This window comes from Podarcis liolepis (genome assembly GCF_965112155.1).
Source record: "Podarcis liolepis genome assembly, chromosome: 7".
Lineage (NCBI taxonomy): Eukaryota > Metazoa > Chordata > Lepidosauria > Squamata > Lacertidae > Podarcis > Podarcis liolepis.
In genome coordinates this window covers 42,727,912-42,741,342 of record NC_139561.1, presented here as the reverse complement: position 1 = coordinate 42,741,342, position 13,431 = coordinate 42,727,912, and the positions used below count along the sequence as shown (strand labels likewise).

Below are 13,431 nucleotides of genomic sequence, written 5' to 3'. Positions count from 1 at the left end.
TACATTTTTGTTGCTGCTAGCAACATCTTTGCTGTGCTTTTCAGTTGCTTCAAGGGTTCTAGTCTTGGATAGGTCCCAGTCCTAAGGGGATGATGCTGGTAGAATTCTAAACCAATAAAAACCCACAACTTATTAAGTCACTGCCTTCCTTCCCCAAAGTGGTCCCACACAATAAAAGCCGCTCATTGAATTGACTTAGGGCAAGTGCTAGAAAAAGGTTAGGACTAATCACTTGAAGGAAGCATATAAACAAAACTGGAGGGGAGTAGTTAGGCTGAACATTGCCTAGCCCTACTTTAAATGTGAGATGTGCCATCACACTCTGCACCCAACTAAGCTGTTCTTTACCTATGAGCTGTTCTTCATTAGGATCTCTGGGGCTCTGTGGCTTTGCTGAAGGGGTATGAACTGCAGCTCAGAATCTTCATCTCTCTTGGCTCAGCCTTGTTGCTATAACTCCTCCTCTGGTTTTTGTATCTCTTCTAGGAAGCAAAGATGCTGGTGGCCCAAGCCTACAGGCGCACAGAGAAACTGCTGTTAGAGAATCGGGACAAACTGAAAGCAGTAAGGCTTGCAGAACACCAGAGGGATTCAGATTGAATTGGGGGTGGGGGTGACTGGGAAGCGGGAGTGATCCAGACTCAGAACCCTGCTCTGCTATTGAAAGTTCAGTGGCTGGCCATGGACAAGTTGCTTCTCTTTAGCCTAGCTACAGGGTAGCTTGTGAGGCTTCAAAAAGTGCTTTGAGCAACATGGCAGGGGAGGACTGGTTTTTTAAAAACAAGGTAGCAGCTACTCTGCTGAGAGCCAACTAAGAGAACAAAATGGACCATGGCTAAGATGATTCCTCTGCAGAGTCTTAGATACTGTTTTGGTTGCCACTTGCATTGGGAAACACGGCAGCCCTTTTCCTTGGCTGATAGTGGCAAGAAGCAGTGGGTTGTGGCGCATTTCAGCTCCTTGTGATGCCAGGAATGTGAAGGGAGAAACTCTGAGAGCTGCAGGGTAGGAGACCTGATGTAACATTCCTCAAATGGCCCCACATGTGCACCCTTGTCCCTTTCTTTGTACATTCACACCACTGCCATACTTTTTTCTTTCATAGCTACATACACAATACTTCTCTTAATAGTTATCTTTGCTCTATGCAATGGCACCTGCCATGGGAGAAGAGAGGTCTATGTAGAATGCAAGTTCTTTCCTGCATGTGATAAACTGTCCTCAAACTGTTGCTTCCTTTGAAGATCAAGGGGGGGGGAGGAAAAAAGAATCCTTTGAATGGAATGTGGTGTCCTAAAGCAGGTGCAGGAAACCTGTGGCGCTCCAAATGTTGTTGGATTACAACACCCATCATCCCTGACCTTTGGCCATGCTGGCTTCAGGGACTGATGGGAGTTGGAGTCCAGCAACGTCTGAAAGGTCTTAGGTTTCCATTCCTGTCCTTGAGAGTGCTTTCCTTGAGGTGAGTTGGTCCTTGCTTCAGCCAGTGGATGGCTGAGCCCCAGTGTATCCTATTTCCATGTTTAGGTTTCTCTGGCCTGTGTGTGCATGTAAATGCTTACCATCTGTCACCTTTTCTATGTCTAGCTGGCCGATGCCCTGCTGGAGAAAGAAGTCATCAACTACGATGACATAGAAGCCTTGATTGGGCCTCCTCCACATGGGCCCAAGAAAATGATTAGCCCTCAGAGCTGGATTGAGGCCGAGAGGGACAAACAAGATACAGGAGATGAAGAGGCACCTCAGTCACCCCAGAGCCAAGAGGAGGAGGAAGAGTTTGACCAGAGACCAGTTTGAAAACGGCCAAGTGAGAGAAGGGACTGAGCAGCTTCCTTTCTGAACTAGAGGCGCAAAGAGAGTTATTTCATGCCTGTGTATAGGCTGCTCTGCTCGTATTTTGAGATGGGCTGCGAGCAGGGTCCAGCTTCCCCTGCTCTAAAAATGATCAAGCTGTGGTTGATGTATGTGCATGGGCTCATCAAGGCTCACTGGGAAGGGTCCCAGTGCCTCTGGGTCACCAGGTTACAGTTATGGGAATGTGTGTGGTCAGTCTGGGCAGAACCAGCCATTGTGTCCCAGTCCTCCCACAAAAGCAGCTGCTGTGCTCTGCTTCATCTTCTTCTTTTTTCTGGTGCCACACACTGCAACCCTCTTTTGACATGACAGCAATAGCTGCATCACTAGCATCCAGAGTTTAATGCTTCTCCCCAGAACCAACAACACAAATATTTCCCTGATTTTTACACATGTCTCTTGAGGTGTAGAAAGTCTGATATGGACAATGGAGATGTAGATTTCCTTTGACCTATGTCACCATGATATAGGTCCTTTGACCTATGTAACTCTGGCCACAAAGATAGGGGCAGGCACAACCTCTGAATGCTGGTGGGGCTCCCTGGAGTGACTTGGAAGGGAGAGAGAATCCTCAAGCCTTTCAGAAAGTACTCTGGCTGGCTAGTAGCTTGTGGTTCTTACACACAGGCCTTTAGACTGAATGTGTCTCTAAAGCAGCTTGTAACAGGAGTTGGGTGGGGGGAGGGATAGACAATTTCCTGCTGTACAATAACAGCTTAAGGGAGGTGGAGTGGAGAGAGAAAAGGGCTAGCTGCATTTTCAAACACACTCCATAGATTATTTCCATGAGGACTATTGTCTGTATCCTTATACAACCCTTGTCCAGATTTTCCTCCACTCGTGCCAATATTTAATTGGCAGTTCTCAAAACTGCCTCTTTTCTGAGACTACCCTCGTGCATAGATGGGATGAGCGTGCACACATTTGCACTCTGAATTGCCTCAACGTGAAGAGAGTTTGCTATTTAGAACTGCGGCTATCAAAATCCCTGGAGATATGATCCTCCTGAATATGTATTTCAACATGTGATATTGCACTATGACATAAAAGAAAACCAAGCATTTCAGCACTGGTCTGTAAACAGTCCCTTTCTCCATCTCCCCCAGTGGGCCTTGAAAGAAAAGTCATTGGTGATCTGTGTGTACCACCTAGTGGTCTATTGACAAATTTGTACCAAATTGCTGTATATCTGTGGGGCAATATGCCAAGTTTCTGAATCACAGAGGCAGTAATTTAGCCCATTTCCCTCCAAGAGGGAGCCAGACTCGCCAGACTCACTGGCAGTAGCTAAGCTTTAGCACAAGGGTGGTTAATGCTTTGGCTCATGGAATTGCAGAGGTGAAAGGGATCCCAAGGGCCATCTAGTCCAGCCCCCTGCAATGCAGGAATGTTAGCTAAATCATACATGACAGATGGTCATCTCGCATCTGCTTAAAAACCTCCATCTATAGTGGCATCATATTGAAAGAAATTTTGGAGCAAGAAAGTTACGTTAAATTTAACTGTGCTGGGTCTTGGCATCTGAAATGGTTGGTATGTCTTTCCAGTTGGGTATTTCTCAAGAAAATGAAATTTGAAAATTGTTCAATTGATGAAGTTGTCACTGGGGGAGGGATGGTGAGAGAGTCACAAGTGTTCCCCACCTAGATTTTCCCACTTTTCTTATCTTTCGAAGAGTTCCTGCTCAATGTATTTATAAACCATGACCTAGCATAAACTGTAATAAATCTCTATCATCTCAGCTGCTTGTACCTTTGCCATCTATTAAAAAATGAAATAAAGTCTTACAGAACTCAAATACCACTCACTAGTCATTTATCGTCATTCTCAATGGGCATGAGTCATCATTTAAACTGTTTTATTACTGCAGATACAATCTATGACATTAATACATGCCATTTTCAGTATATGCAACTCACTGTAGTCTGTTCAGTGAAGTGCACTGTGTTCCCTTGCTTAAAATGCCGCTAGTGGGGAGTCTCCTATACCTGATGCGATAAAAAATTCTCATTGGCCAAGCTATGCCAGGGCTCAATAGTGCCTGGCTGTTGGGGAGCAGGACGCTGAACTATCTTTATCAGATCATACAGAGCTTTTCTTAAGTGTGTCACAGTGTTATTTGGGCTACAGTGTTATGCATGCACTATTGCTTGTAAGCCCTTTTAAGCTCAGTAAGACTTTAGATATGTGTGCATCAGTTCAGGCTACTGTAGGCTCAGGTTACTGTAGATGCTATCTGTGACATTAATATGTGCCATTTTCAGCATGTACAGTTCACTGCAGTCTTCCTTTTAGTGGCAATAGGGGAGAATCTCCTAGATTTGGCCCAACGGAAAATCTTATTGGCCACAGTTAAGGCAGTGCTCATAGTGCCTGGCCACTGGGGAGCAAGGTATTGAACTCTGATTTATCAGATCCTGCAGAACTTTTATTAAGTTTGTCACAATGCAATTGGGGTTACAATTCTAAGGACATTAGAACAGCATGCTGGATTTTGTCCAGAATTCTGTATTCTGAGTGGCTAACCAGATGCCAATGGGACACCAGTAAGCAGGACTTGCGCACTATAAAAGTGGTATGTTGGGTTTCCTGTGTAACGAGCACATTTCTTCAGAAATAGAAGGGGACTTGCAAAGCCTGCAGTTCTCTTCATTACTTCCATGGCTGGTTTCAGAGTAAACCTTGCCAGTTTCAGACAACCCTGAAAGGCAAACAGGCATACTGAGGGGGATGGCAGCCAACTGAGCATCATCCAGCCACCTCCACTGCCTTCTGCCTGGCAACTTCGTCCCTCACTTCAGCCTGCCAACTTCCACTGGCTTCCACCCATGAATATCCACTGGTTCATGTATTCACCCTGTGCCAGGAGGGCAGCTTCCAGAACCCCCTGAATGCACCCAGACACACACCATTCACCTCAACCAGTTTACATCCACAAACATCAGCCTGCTCCAGCCTTTCAGCATCCACTGGCTTCTGAATGCATACGTCACCAGCTTCCACCCAGCAAACCTGCCAACTTCCACCAGGTCCATCACCAGACATCAGTCAGCTGCTGCTTTCTGTCTGCCACTTCGCCTCCATGTGGAAGGAGGTATCCCAGTGCTGAATGATACAGTTGTTGTCTACCATGTTCTCTTCAGGAAGGTTTATGCCTTGGTTCTCCCCTTGGCCCACCTTTATATCCAGTCAGTGACTATGTGCTTTTGGGGCATGGGTGGTGCTGTGATCTAAACCACTGAGCCTCTTGGGCTTCCAGTCACATAGTCGGTGGTTCAAATCCGAGCAACGGGGTGAGCTCCCGTTGCTCTGTCCCAGCTCCTGCCAACCTAGCAGTTCGAAAGCAAGCCAGTGCCAGTAGATAGACAGGTATTGCTGTGGTGGGAAGGTAAATGGCATTTTCGTGTGCTCTGGCACTCATCATGATCCTCCACCCACCAGCAGCTGTTTAGTCATGCTGGTCACACGACCTGGAAAGCTGTCTGTGGACAAACATCAGCTCCCTTGGCCTGAAAAGTGAGATGAGCACCGCAACCCCATAGTCGCCTTTGACTGCCTTTAACCATCCAGGGGTCCTTTACCTTCTTCTACCTTTGCTTTTGTGGGAGGTGAGTTCTTGTGCTTTTGAGCCAACCCAGGCAGTAGCTGGTGAGGCATCATCATCACCTCCCCACCCCTCACAATGGTGAGTGCAGTCTCAGCAGTACAGTAGTTTGTTCCTTTGCATTACCTGTGCCCTCATGTGCTGATACCAAGGAAAGACACATTATGTGGGGAGAGGGACATTTTTCAGCCCCATGGCTGCATTTTCCTCTGGCCAACCTTTAGGGACTACATCCCGATGGTGGGTGGGGTCAAATACCAAACGGAAAGGAACAGTAAATGAGACTCTTTGAATAGGAGACTCCCTTCCCACGCCCCTCCATCCATTACGAGCCGGCAGAATTGAACGGCCGCGGTACCTTTAAGATGGGCGCCATCTTTGTTACTGGCAAGACAATGTGTTGGACATAGCGGCTGACGCCAGTGAGGGTAATTCCCTCTCCCTGATTGGCCGCGGACGGAGCGTTTCGCGTTTCCTGAACCGGGTCACGCACGGCGGCTCAGATATCCCAGAGTTCCTGGCGAGAGTTCTTTCTTTTTCCGGCCGGCCATTTTCTCTCCCGGGAGGTGAGTTCTCGTGCTGGGGGGAGGCCTGGTTGGCTATCCGCCTTCATCCGTCGTCTGCGCGGGGATGGGGGACTCCGGGGGCGGACTCCGGGGTTCTAGAGGGTCTTGTGGACGTTACGGAAAGGTTATGGGGTCCCGGTGGGGAGACTGATGGGCTCTTGCCTGGTTGTTAGAGGCGATCCTTTGCGCTCCATGGAGCTTCTGGATCTGCCTCGTTATTTAGAAAGGCCCAGTCAGAGCTCAGAAGTGGAGCACACAGGCTTTGCACGCAGGCGGGCCCAAGCCCAGCCTCTGGCGCCTCGGTTAGGACGGCTAGCGGCCTTCGAGGGTCTGGTGTCACCAGAGCATCCAGTGGTGGGTAAGTGAAGCCAGCGTCCCGGGGGCACCCGTAGCTCATTCATATATCGTGGTACCAGGTTCTGTCTCCGGCCAAGAGTTATTGCACCAATCAATAGGATTTGTAGCCCTGTTAGTCAAGCTACAGCTACAGTATTTCGGAGTGATATTGGCTAGTGAAGAACGACCTATTACAACTCATTAACTGTAGTAGTTTTGGCTAAAATGCAATGTCCTGAAGAAGTGCAGGGCATTTGTTTTGCTGGGTGCTTTCGCGTTCATTGAGGATTTTATTATTGACTCTGCAAAAATAATTTCCCCTTTATGGGATTTAGTCAAGTGTAGCTCCCTCGGCCTGTAAAGCGAGATGAGTGCCGCAACCCCAGAGTCGTCTGCGACTGGACTTAACTGTCAGGGGTCCTTTACCTTTACCATTGTATCCCTGAATGCTAATGAGCTTTTAAACGTTTTAAACAAGCAGTTTTAAAGCCACCAGCTTTTTCTTATTCATAGTGAAATAAACCATTATTCTTAAGCTTAACAGGGTTTGAGTCAGCATGAGGTAGGTTCCTGTGTGGGGATGGAGTCTAGTTTAGTGGGTGTAACACAGACTTTGCCTGCAGAAAGCCATAGGTTTAAGCTCTTGGATAGCAGGACGAGGAAGACTTTGAAGAGCCACAGCCAGCCAGATCAGTCAGTATTGGGCTCAGTGGAGCAGTGTGCAGAATCTGAATGAAGGCAGCCTTGTAAGTTTAGCTGATATGACCCCATATTTTACCATTCTAATAGGGCATTGGCAAGAGGCTCCAAGTTAGATTTTTAGTATCATTAAAAAAAATGAAGTCTGTGTATCCTTCATACAATGTGACAAGTCAGTCACATTCAGAATGAGACATTACTTTGAATGAGACAAGAGTGAGGGGAGGAAAGGGGGAAAAAAAGATATTTAGTATCTTGAATGCCTTTGCTAGGGAAGACTCAATATTAGTCTGAACTAATAGCCTGATCCTACACAGCAGTTTCATATGTAAGGGAGGGCCCCATAGTTCAGCAGGAGTATATGTAGAAGGTTCATTCTCTGGGATCTCCTGTTGAAGGGTTTTGAACCTGGAAGGGCTGCTGCCAATCACTGTAGCCAGGACCAGCCAAAATTAAGCAAGTAGGTAGCTCCTTATGTTATTGTAAGGTCTCTTGCAGAAGAGATGCTGCAGAGTTGCATGTTTGATACTGTTAAACAGTGTGGGATATTTGATGAGTTCTTCCTAATAAAGTTCTTCCTAATAAAAGTAAAAGGTTTCCTGCATCATAACTGCATTCTGCCTGCAAGTTTCCAACCTTTGGCACAATTAGGAATCCAAATGCTAGGTTTCCATGACATTATGTGTCTCCAGTATACTTCACAGAACTGTTGCAAGGATAAATAATATTTTGTATGCTGAAAAGAGATGTTAAAATGGAAATCATAAGGAGTCTAATCCATACTGTTTGTATTTTCAGGGACATAAGGAGCCATGGCGCCCAGCCGGAATGGCATGATCTTGAATCCCCATTTTCATAAAGACTGGCAAAGACGAGTGGCCACATGGTTTAATCAGCCTGCTAGGAAGATCCGCAGGTGAGGTGTGCTGAGCCCCTTGCATTTTGTGTTCTTTGTGTCCAGTGCTCGGCTAACATACAGCTGTCTGGATAATGCAAAAGGCAAGCAAATGTGAGCCTTGCCATTTTTGGCTTTCTGCGAGACACTTGTTTAGTTCTTCAGCCAGATGATGAAAATTCTCCGGAATCTCTGTACCACATTGATGACCCTTTGAACCCATATAAGCTGATGGCTGTAGCTTTTTTTATTTCTATCTACTCAGTTAAAGGATTGAAAACGGAACTGTCTTAATGCCTTTATATAAATCTCTGGTGTTACTGCAGTTTAAATACTGTCTGTAGTTCTGATTTCCACATCTCAAAAATGATATTGTTCAGCTGGAAAAGGTGCAGAGAAGGGCAACCAAAATGATTAAGGGGTTGGAGCAACTCCTATAAGGAAAAATTAGATTTGCAACTTGTAGTTTGTGGTGGGAGCGAAGGTGAGTAAGGAGGGACATAAGAGGCATAAAATTATGCATGATTTGGAAAAAAGAAGTCATGTTTTTTTTCTCACATAATACTAGAATTCCAGGTCTTCCAGTAAAGCATACAAAAGGAGCATAGCTTCACACATCACATTGCTCAAACTATGGAATTTATTTGCACAAGAGTGGTGCTAGGACTTGATGAATTCATGGAAGATAAGGCTATCAGTGGCTCCTAGTGATGGCTAGTTCTGCCTCCAGAGGCAGTATGCTTCTGAATAACAGCTGCTAGGAATTACATGAAGCAGTTGCAGGCTTCTTTTAGGTGTCTGATTGGCCAGGTTGCTGGACTAAGTGGGTCTTTGGTCTGATCCAGCAGGACTTCCTTTGTTCTTATCCTTTCCTTATGCCTCCTTCCCTTGCAACCAATCCCAAGTTTATCTGTAAGGGGAGCTCAGTAAGGGTTATATTTGGAGAGAGAATAGGTTTAACATAGCCCTTTTGTACTTCTTTCTGCACCCAGGAGGAAGACCCGCCAGGCGAAGGCCCGTCGTATTGCTCCACGTCCGGTATCTGGACCAATCAGGCCAATTGTGAGGTGCCCCACTGTACGTTACCACACAAAAGTCCGTGCTGGTAGAGGATTCAGCTTGGAGGAGCTGAGAGTAAGTAAAAAAGCATAGGTGTCTCTTAATACATGAGTGCCTGCCTCTGAAATACAGGTTGTTTTGGCTTGTGGCATATGATGTGTGAGCTAAGATATATAGGAATCTGATGTGTTTTGTACAGTGGTTGGTGGGGCTTCCATATAACCAAAAAACTTCATTGAATCAGATTTCTTGGAGGATTAGTTTTTGTATTTATAGTGGAAGTTCTTGAATTAAACAGATGGAGAGTTTTATAGCGATAGTATAGCTAATCCCTGTTCCTTCAGAGTGGGTTATACGAGGATCTTTAGGCAGTTAAAAATTAAAACCCACACCCTTCTGTTGTCTGTTTCTAATTGCTTAAAGGACAAGAGTTTAGCCTTACATATTTTTATTCAGTATTTTGGTGGAGATTTCTTTTTAGGTACTGGAGAAAAATTGTTTGGCCAGGTACATTAGCATCCTACCAGAAGGTCTCTCTTTGTTGCCCTTGCAAGCCACTTGCCATTTCTTTGAGAGCCTTTCAATCAGATGATGGCTCTGTCCCTGGAATCTCAGTACTCTGATTACTTACGTTTTGAAGCTTTCCTTCTCTTTGTAAAAAAAATACCGTATTTTTTGCACCATAACACTCACTTTTTTCCTCCTAAAAAGTAAGGGGAAATGTCTGTGCGTGTTATGGAGGGAATGCCTACGGGTGGCATGCCTACGGATTTTCCTCTAAAAACTATGTGCGTGTTATGGTCGGGTGCGTGTTATAGAGCGAAAAATAACGGTAATTATTAAAGAGTTTCAAAACAAATATTTTGTTAATACATTAACAGAAAAACAAAGAAAACATAGGGCAACAACAATTTTTGAAAACATTGCTATACTATTATATAAAGTATCAATATTGTTAAGTAGACAAGTAAGAAGTTTTCCAGCTGATGACTGTTCTGTCGCCATAGCAGGTACAGGGCTGGCAATGTACAAGTTGCTTTTACTTGTGGCTTAGGTTAATATGCTTTCCCTAGATGGCTGGCATCAACAAGAAGTTTGCCCAGACAATTGGTATCTCAGTGGACCCCAGGCGCCGGAACAGGTCAACAGAAGCCCTGCAAGCAAATGTGCAGCGGCTGAAGGAATACCGCTCTAAGATCATTCTCTTTCCCCGGAAACCTTCTGCCCCTAAGAAGGGCGACAGTGCAGTAAGTATATAGGGGAGAATTTCAGGGGAAGGAGGTGTTGCAGGAGAAGGGAGCTTTATTTCTAATAAGTCTGGTGGGGCGAAAGCTGTGCTGCAAAGCACACTATAAAGCTCCCAAGGACACAACTTCCAAGGAGTACTTGATTATGACTAGGGCACAAAAAAGCTTGCATCCAGTATAAGAGGCAGAAACACTACCTGCTTTCCATTGCTGGTGGTCACATGCTACTTCAGCCACAACATCACAAGTTTGTTCCAATATAGCCACCCAAAGACAAGGCCACCCCCATCCCCTCACCACCAAGGAAATGTGGCAAGCAAATAGATAGATAGCCCCCACAAGTGATGCTGACACAAAACCACTAAGTAGAAGCATTACCACCCCACTCACCACCCCTCCCCCTCTTTTCTTCCCAACCCAATACTGCATGCAACATTAATGTCTCACAACAAATGAAACTGATCTGTAGAAAACACAACTTGAAAAAAGAGGATGCACATATATTTGTAAACTAAGAAATCTTTAATAAAAATTATTTTTTAAAAAAGTTTGTTCCAGGGCCCTCTTCCTTAGTTGCTATGATTCTCAAAGTGTGTACATATGTCTTTAAAGACCTTGCAGTTACCTGTATTGGAGAGAGAGCAGAAGTGTAGAGGAAAAGTGAGATGATAGCACTATACGGCTAAACTGGAAATTTTGGTATTCTTTGTTTTCAACTCTGCCTAACCTTGCCCCTACAGTAAGATTTTTAGAGGCTCCCTCAGCATTTGTATGACATAATCCAAGCTAGGGGTTTTTTCGTGCTGTCCAAAAAAGGGAGGTGGAATAAATAAGTTATTATTTCTTCTCTCCACAGGCTGAAGAGCTCAAGATGGCCACACAGCTCTCTGGACCAGTTATGCCCATCAAAAATGTAAGTGACTTTCATAGATCTTTCCTCTGAAATTTATAGACATTGTAATGGGAAATTTCCTGCTTCCAGCATGGTTTCTTGAGAGCGGTTGTGTTTCTTGAGTGTCAAATGATCTGTGACCTAACAAAAAGGAGCAGCTTCAATGTTCTGTTGGCTACTTCTCATTCACTCAAGCATAGTTATGTCCTTGGAATCTTGCAAAACACAAGTTTGCAATCAATATTGAAGGTTGTTGGTTGGTTTTTCGAGTAAGTCGTACACGAAATCTGAACAAGTGAATGGTGGTATTTGTGATTCTACTGAATTTCTAACAGAAATGGAATATTAAAAAAGAAGCAGTCAAGAAGGTGGTTAGCCTTGGTTAGCTCCTGCTTGGGATTGGTCTCTTCTAAAGTCCTTACTTCTCACAGTGCCTCTGGGAAGCCCAGCAACAGCAGGGCTTAAAGAAAACAGCCCTCTCTGCTCTTGCTTGTCCTCCAGCAAGAGGTACTCAGTGCTGAATTTCTGGATATGGGCGCTCAATTTTTTAATATTTTTTTATAGAAATAAGGTGACTGTCCTGGAAATCCAGTATATTGAGGGGCAGTATGTAAATGTAAAATAAACTAGTATACAACTATAGCTAGAAACCATTGACAGTCTCCTACCACATGAATTTGTCTCATCTCCTTTGAAAGCCACCTAAGCCAGTGGCTGTTGTCACACCTTGTGGCAGTGGGTTCCACAAGTTAATTAGTCATTGAGTAGAAAAAGACTTTTCCTTGTCTATTCCTCTTGTCTATCTTGAACCTACAGCCAGTCAGTTTAATTGGGTGACCCATGTGCTCCAGAATTATGAAAGAGGGAAGTTATCTACTATGCTTCTCCCCACCCCCCGAAAAGCCCCAAATATTTTAGCCTTCCCTCATAAGAGAAGATGCTCCAACCTGTTGGTCATTTTGGTTGCCTTTCCTGACTCTTACTTCCTTTTTGAGACTGCTGGCCATAACTATTCCTATTATTCCAAAAGTTGATATCCTCTATGTTTATATTCAAGGCCCTATGCTGCTGACCATCTTCATTTTCAGTCCCTCTAACTGATCACTAGATTCTGCTAGTGATGCAGAAAATATTTTCTGCATCATTTTGGCAATGAATTTTTCCTGTGCCTGGACTAGCCATAACTACTCCACTGTCAGTGTGTCTCTGAACTCCAGTCGCTCAGAATTACAAGTGAGTGAGGGAGGGTGCTGTTATGCTTAGGTTCTCCTTGTGGGCTTCACATTAGAGCATCTGGTTGGCCATTGTGAGAACAAGATGCATGACTAAATGGGACGTTGGCCTGATCCAGCAGGCTCTTCTGGTGTACTGAGTGCTGCTACAGAAAGGGGCTAAGTCTGCATACATATTATATATTTTGAGCACATTTTGTCCCGAAAAGAATTCTGGGCACTGCAATTTGTTGAGGGTTGCTAGGAATTGTAACTCTCTGGGGGATAAACTACACTGCCCAGAATTCTTTGAAGGAATGAATGTGATTTGGATGTGCTTTAAAGGTAAACTGTATATACAGCCTGTGACTGAGCCGTAGTGTGGGCAAATATTGAATCAGAAGTGGGAAGAAAGCAGCTTTTTTGTGTGTGCCCTGATTGTCTGGTTCTTTCCTTAGGTCTACAAAAAAGAGAAAGCCCGGGTTATATCGGAGGAAGAGAAGAATTTCAAGGCTTTTGCCAGCCTGCGCATGGCCCGGGCAAATGCTCGGCTCTTTGGCATCCGGGCTAAGCGAGCCAAGGAAGCAGCAGAGCAGGATGTGGAAAAGAAGAAATAAACTCTTTGTTCGGAGCACGTCAATAAAGGATAGATTTGGAACTATGTGGTGCTTTTCTTAGAGATGTGGGGAAGAGCAACATGGGCTGGGAATCCTGGCACTTGAGCATAGCCCCTTTGCCATCTCCATCTCATGCCCACTCATTTTTTGTGGGCACTCCAGTAGTTGGGCAAGGAGGCTGGTACCACTTAGGATTTCAGTATTGAAGCAGCCTGGGGAATGGAAGGCAGTGCTAGTTGGATCCCATTTTATATTATTAACTCCCTGGTTGGGGGATGAATGGGGCGACCTACCATTCCTTGCTCACTTAGGTTCCCTTTTGGCAGATACAGAGCTGGGTAATTTGGGTATTTAGTAGAACAGAAGGTGATAAATGCAAGTTCCTTATATATGTATGGGGAAGAGCCATAGCTCAGTAGTAGAGCATCGGGCTTTGGATGCAGAGGGTCCC

At 44.9% G+C, this 13,431-nt stretch overlaps 2 protein-coding genes across 3 annotated transcripts in view; both read left to right on the top strand.

Moving 5' to 3' along the window:
- SPG7 (SPG7 matrix AAA peptidase subunit, paraplegin) overlaps positions 1-3,652 on the top strand; it is a 34,242-nt gene extending 30,590 nt beyond the window's left edge. Inside the window, exons 16-17 of the mRNA XM_083513621.1 lie at positions 487-564; positions 1,588-3,652. Coding sequence (XP_083369747.1) covers positions 487-564; positions 1,588-1,797 — 288 coding nt within the window. The 3' untranslated portion in view covers positions 1,798-3,652. The remainder of the gene's footprint in view (positions 1-486; positions 565-1,587) is intronic.
- Positions 3,653-5,906: 2,254 nt separating this feature from the next.
- On the top strand, positions 5,907-13,021 carry RPL13 (ribosomal protein L13). 2 transcript variants are annotated; one of them, XM_083513843.1, is made up of 6 exons: positions 5,907-6,024; positions 7,858-7,975; positions 8,947-9,088; positions 10,087-10,260; positions 11,117-11,173; positions 12,822-13,021. In XM_083513843.1, exons 2-6 carry the CDS (start codon positions 7,872-7,874, stop codon positions 12,978-12,980), a joined length of 636 nt encoding a protein of 211 aa, XP_083369969.1. In that variant the 5' UTR covers positions 5,907-6,024; positions 7,858-7,871; the 3' UTR covers positions 12,981-13,021. The 2 variants fall into 2 exon arrangements, with proteins under 2 accessions (XP_083369969.1, XP_083369970.1); XM_083513844.1 differs by having other exon boundaries at positions 6,013-6,382.
- Positions 13,022-13,431: the final 410 nt, after the last annotated feature.